This window comes from Lottia gigantea, assembly GCF_000327385.1.
Source record: "Lottia gigantea unplaced genomic scaffold LOTGIsca_219, whole genome shotgun sequence".
Classification (NCBI taxonomy): domain Eukaryota; kingdom Metazoa; phylum Mollusca; class Gastropoda; family Lottiidae; genus Lottia; species Lottia gigantea.
Window position 1 is genome coordinate 142,455 of NW_008708547.1, and position 5,230 is coordinate 147,684.

The 5,230-nt window shown below is 33.8% G+C and overlaps 2 protein-coding genes across 2 annotated transcripts in view; one reads left to right on the forward strand and one right to left on the reverse strand.

The window, feature by feature from the left end:
* Positions 1-2,273, forward strand: part of LOTGIDRAFT_239301 (hypothetical protein) — a gene marked incomplete at both ends in the record, with an annotated part of 12,855 nt that extends 10,582 nt beyond the window's left edge. The window contains one exon of the mRNA XM_009054482.1: positions 2,205-2,273. Within this exon, the coding sequence (XP_009052730.1) occupies positions 2,205-2,273 (69 nt within the window). The remainder of the gene's footprint in view (positions 1-2,204) is intronic.
* Positions 2,274-3,160: 887 nt separating this feature from the next.
* Positions 3,161-4,436, reverse strand: LOTGIDRAFT_174825 (hypothetical protein; the record flags this gene model as incomplete). The annotated part of the gene is made up of 2 exons (XM_009054483.1): positions 3,161-3,480; positions 4,019-4,436. 2 exons carry the CDS (start codon positions 4,434-4,436, stop codon positions 3,161-3,163), a joined length of 738 nt encoding a protein of 245 aa, XP_009052731.1.
* Positions 4,437-5,230: the final 794 nt, after the last annotated feature.

A 5,230-nucleotide genomic window follows, 5' to 3' on the forward strand; every position in this document is an offset into this window, starting at 1 on the left:
CATAACATTTAGTCTAAAAAGTTCTTTAAACCGGCACCATCCTCGTCGCCATATGTAATGGCCTCACTAGCTCATAGAATCCGCAAAAACTTAATTTATATATTTAATTATCAACAACAATGGCGTCATACATAAACAAACTATATAAAGATCTTGATAATCCAGTAACTAAAATTATGCAGGGAAACAACTCTATTTCGAGTTCTAATTATTCAGACCACAATACTACACTCATCATCTGTGCTAATCATGTCAGTTCCATTTTCCGAAACTAAAGGGGGTATTATTTGCGACACATGTTGGTTAAGTAATTTTTTCAAGGCATTCCAATATGTATTATTGGACGAGACAGCATTGCCGGAGTTTAAACATTCCAGGATTTTATTTTCATACTCCTGTTTTAAAACCTCTTTAAGATTGTTCACTTTATTACGTTGTTTTTTATATTTAATCAGGTCATTTACAGATTTAGATCTTTTTGCAATTTTTCTAAGCCTGTTACGAATGCGAATGTGGCGTCTTATATTTGAATTAAACTAAGGTTTGTCTGAGGGTCTTATAGTAATGTTTTTCTGTGGTATATATTTATCAATGAAGTTGTTCAGAATCTTGTAGAATATTTCGCATGCCGAATTTGTGTTTAAATTGTAAAAAGTATTAATCCAATCGAAATTTTTAATAAGATTGTTTAATAGTTCAAAATTGGCAAGTTTATAAATGAAAATGTTTTTGGTAAAATTCAATGGCTGAGAAACAGCTATATCGAATGTGGCACACACACCTTTATGGTCTGAAATATTTTTTATCAAATTCAATAACTTCAGAGAAATCGCAACATATGGAATCATTTGCTAGTATGACATCAATAAGGGTTGCTGATGAGCTTGTTACTCTAGAGGGCTCATTAACACAGTTTTTAAGTTATTAGTTAACAAAATTTGGTGTAAAATCGCTGTTGTACTCGTTAGGTCGCCTACGACAAGAACATTGGTTGTGAAATCATATGCAGTTTCTATAGATCGTTCAAAGTTGGCCCAGAATAGATCATAGTTTTCACTATTTGGGGGTCTGAAGAATGTGCCTAGAAGATACGTAGTGTTCTGTATTTTGAATTCAATCCAAACACTTTCAATCTTGGGGAATTCTAAGTCTAATCTCCTTTTACAAGTTAGTGACATTTTGATTGACATATACGATAACACCACCCCCATAGGAATTTCTATCTTTTCGGATAGGTGTGTGGAAACCTGGCCATGTCAAAGATTCATTTTTTACATTATGATCTAAATGATTTTCGGTAAAGCTACATATTAGATTTTCATCGACATCTTCCTTAATTAAATTAAGTTTATGTCGAATACTTCGTACGTTAAAGTGAAAGATAGAAAGTTTAGGCCTGTACATTTGGGAGAATCAAACCCTCCCTTCCCCGAAACCTAACCCTAGAAGAAGAAAGGTTATATAGAGACCGTGGAACCTGACAGAGAATGGAATGAAATTAATTGTCACTATCTCAGTCATTTCTTTGTTTTCTAACAGTGAGACGACACCACTTCGAGTTGTTTTTGAAGCTAATGCCGGTAGAAAGTCGCTGAATCATTGTCTACACAGTATTATTAACAGTACTGTAGTGTGATTTGCGGTTTATCTTATTTATCTCATCCAAGTGAATGATGTTATTTGTGTAGTTAGTTAAAACTTCTATTGGAGAAAGTTTTTAATTATTGATAAAAGTTACAGGTCCAATCAATTTTAAAGGACGATAGTCCAAAATAGATGAAAATAATTACAACTACAGCCAAATTATGACAAAGTTTGATTTTTTACCAATTCTAGTTATTTATGTCCAATGTGATAATTATTGTTGGTCATATTTCATTAATATGATAATTAAGTTAATCTTTTTCTGAGTGTGTTTCTTGTCGTCATGGAGGAAAAAATGTGGTTCATATGATAATAAACAGTTTACTTTGATGTGTTGATTCAGAAAACATTGAACAATGGCTTTGTTTTGAGTCAATAGAAATAAAAAAAAATGGAAAATTATAATTGCAATATTGTATATTGTGCCAGGAAAAAACTTTGCTTATTAAAGGGATTGTAAAGAGGTTTTCCATCCTTTTTATGTGTATCGGGTTCATATTTGACTTCTATTTGGGACATTCCAATTCTTCGTCCGATGCCTGTGGTTCTTGCAATTCCAGAAAGAGTTAACCGGAAATGACGCAGCTCCTGCAAGAGAATTCGTTACCAACCCACCACCTTTCCTATAAACATTTTTTTTTATGTTATAAACTTTATCATAAATAAAACAAATCAAGACAAAGTTTTTCAATTTATCACATATGGAAACTAAAGATTCGCACAACAAAAAATAGAAAAGATTATCTAATTTAAACATTCTGATATGTAATATGAAAGTAAAAGGTTTTACATATTTACATTAAAATGTACAATAAACACCAAAATATGAGCACTTGGACTAATTTGGAGTTATTTTCATTTGATTTTTTTAGAAAAGTAAAAAGCACAGTTACATAATATAAGCTTATTCATCACTATGAAATTAATTCATGTAAGAAAAATTAAATCAATATTCAGTGTTAGTGTCGAAAATGTCTCACGGATTAAAGGTGGAAACAGTTCAGATGTAACTCACAAGCTAAACATTGTAATTTCTTTCAATTTCCTCCTGAAATATAACAAAAAGAAATCAAGATGCTGTAATGTTAAAAAGGATTTTTATGACATAAGCCTCAGAAACATCATATTGATTTTATGTTAAAAGCCTCCAAAACATATTACTTATTTCATTATGTCATAAGTATAGTAATATTTTGTTTGCATTAGTGTACACCTTCATCAATATCTGGTTCTTTCACTTTCTTTATTTCTTCTTCATTGAAAACAAAGAAAATTTTGTCAATTTTCAAGTTAACCTGATAGCTACTTCTTTAAAAAGGCAATGAGTTTTGACCTTCACATTAATAATTAATTCTATACAAGATGAATTGAATAAGAAAAAAACTTCCTTTCTAACTAACAACAGACTATTCTCGTCTCGATACATAGCAACTAACAACAGGCTATCTATGTTCTCGTATCGATACATACCAGCTAACAACAGACAATCTATGTTCTCGTCTCGATACATACCAGCTTACAACAGACTATCTATGTTGTCGTCTCGATATATAACAGCTAACAACAGTCTATCAATGTTCTCGTCTCGATATATAGCAGCTAACAACAGGCTATCTATGTTCTCGTATCGATACATACCAGCTAACAACAGACTATCTATGTTCTCGTCTCGATACATAACAGCTAACAACAGACTATCAATGTTCTCGTCTCGATAAATAGCATCTAAAAACAGACAATCTATGTTCTCGTCTCGATATATAGCAGTTAACAACAGACTATCTATGTTCTCGTCTCGATAAATAGCAGCTAACAACAGACAATCTATGTTCTCGTCTCGATATATAACAGCTAACAACAGACTATCAATGTTCTCGTCTCGCTATATAGCAGCTAACAACAGGCTATCTATGTTCTCGTATCGATACATACCAGCTAACAACAGACTATCTATGTTCTCGTCTCGATACATAACAGCCAACAACAGACTATCAATGTTCTCGTCTCGATAAAAAGCATCTAACAACAGACAATCTATGTTCTCGTCTCGATACATGGCAGCTAACAACAGATTATCTATGTTCTCGTATCGATACATACCAGCTAACAACTGACTATCAATGTTCTAGTCTCGATACATAGCAGCTAACAACAGACTATCTATGTTCTAGTCTCGATACATAGCAACTAACAACAGACTATCTATGTTCTAGTCTCGATGTATCTATGTTCTCGTCTCGATACATAGCAGCTAACAACAGACTATCTATGTTCTTGTCTCGATACATAGCAGCTAACAACAATCTATCTATGTTCTCGGCTTGATACATAGCAACTAACAACAGACTTTCTATGTCCTGGTCTCGACACATACCAGCTAAAAACAGACTATCTATGTTCTCGTATCGATACATACCAGCTAACAACAGACAATCTATGTTCTCGTCTCGATACATACCAGCTTTCAACAGACTATCTATGTTGTCGTCTCGATATATAACAGCTAACAACAGACTATCAATGTTCTCGTCTCGATATATAGCAGCTAACAACAGGCTATCTATGTTCTCGTATCGATACATACCAGCTAACAACAGACTATCTATGTTCTCGTCTCGATACATAACAGCTAACAACAGACTATCAATGTTCTCGTCTCGATAAATAGCATCTAACAACAGACAATCTATTTTCTCGTCTCGATATATAGCAGTTAACAACAGACTATCTATGTTCTCGTCTCGATAAATAGCAGCTAACAACAGACAATCTATGTTCTCGTCTCGATACATGGCAGCTAACAACAGACTATCTATGGTCTCGTCTCGATATATAACAGCTAACAACAGACTGTCAATGCTCTCGTCTCGATCAATAGCATCTAACAACAGACAATCTATGTTCTCGTCTCGATATATAGCAGCTAACAACAGCAGCTAACGACGGACTATCCATGGTCTCGTGTCGATATTTAGCAGCTAACAACAGACTATCTATATTCTCGTCTGGATATATAGCAACTAAAAACAGAATATCTATGTTCTCGTCTCGATACATAGCAGCTAACAACAGGCTATCTATGTTCTCGTATCGATGCATAGCAGCTAACAACAGACTATCTATGTTCTCGTCTCGATAAATAGCAACTAACAAAAGACTATCTATGTTCTCGTATAGATACATAGCAGCTAACAACAGACTATCTATGTTCTCGACTTGATAAATAGCAACTAACAAAAGACTATCTATGTTCTCGTATCGATACATAGCAGCTAACAACAGACTATCTATGTTCTCGACTTGATACATAACAGCTAACAACATACTATCTATGTTCTCGTCTCGATAAATATAGCAGCTAACAAAAGACTATGTTCTCGACTTGATACATAGCAACTAACAACAGACTATCTATGTTCTCGCATCGATACATAGCAACTAACAACATACTATCTATGTTCTCGTCTCGATACATAACAGCCAACAACAGACTAACAATGTTCTCGTCTCGATAAATAGCATCTAACAACAGACAATCTATGTTCTCGTCTCGATACATGGCAGCTAACAACAGATTATCTATGTT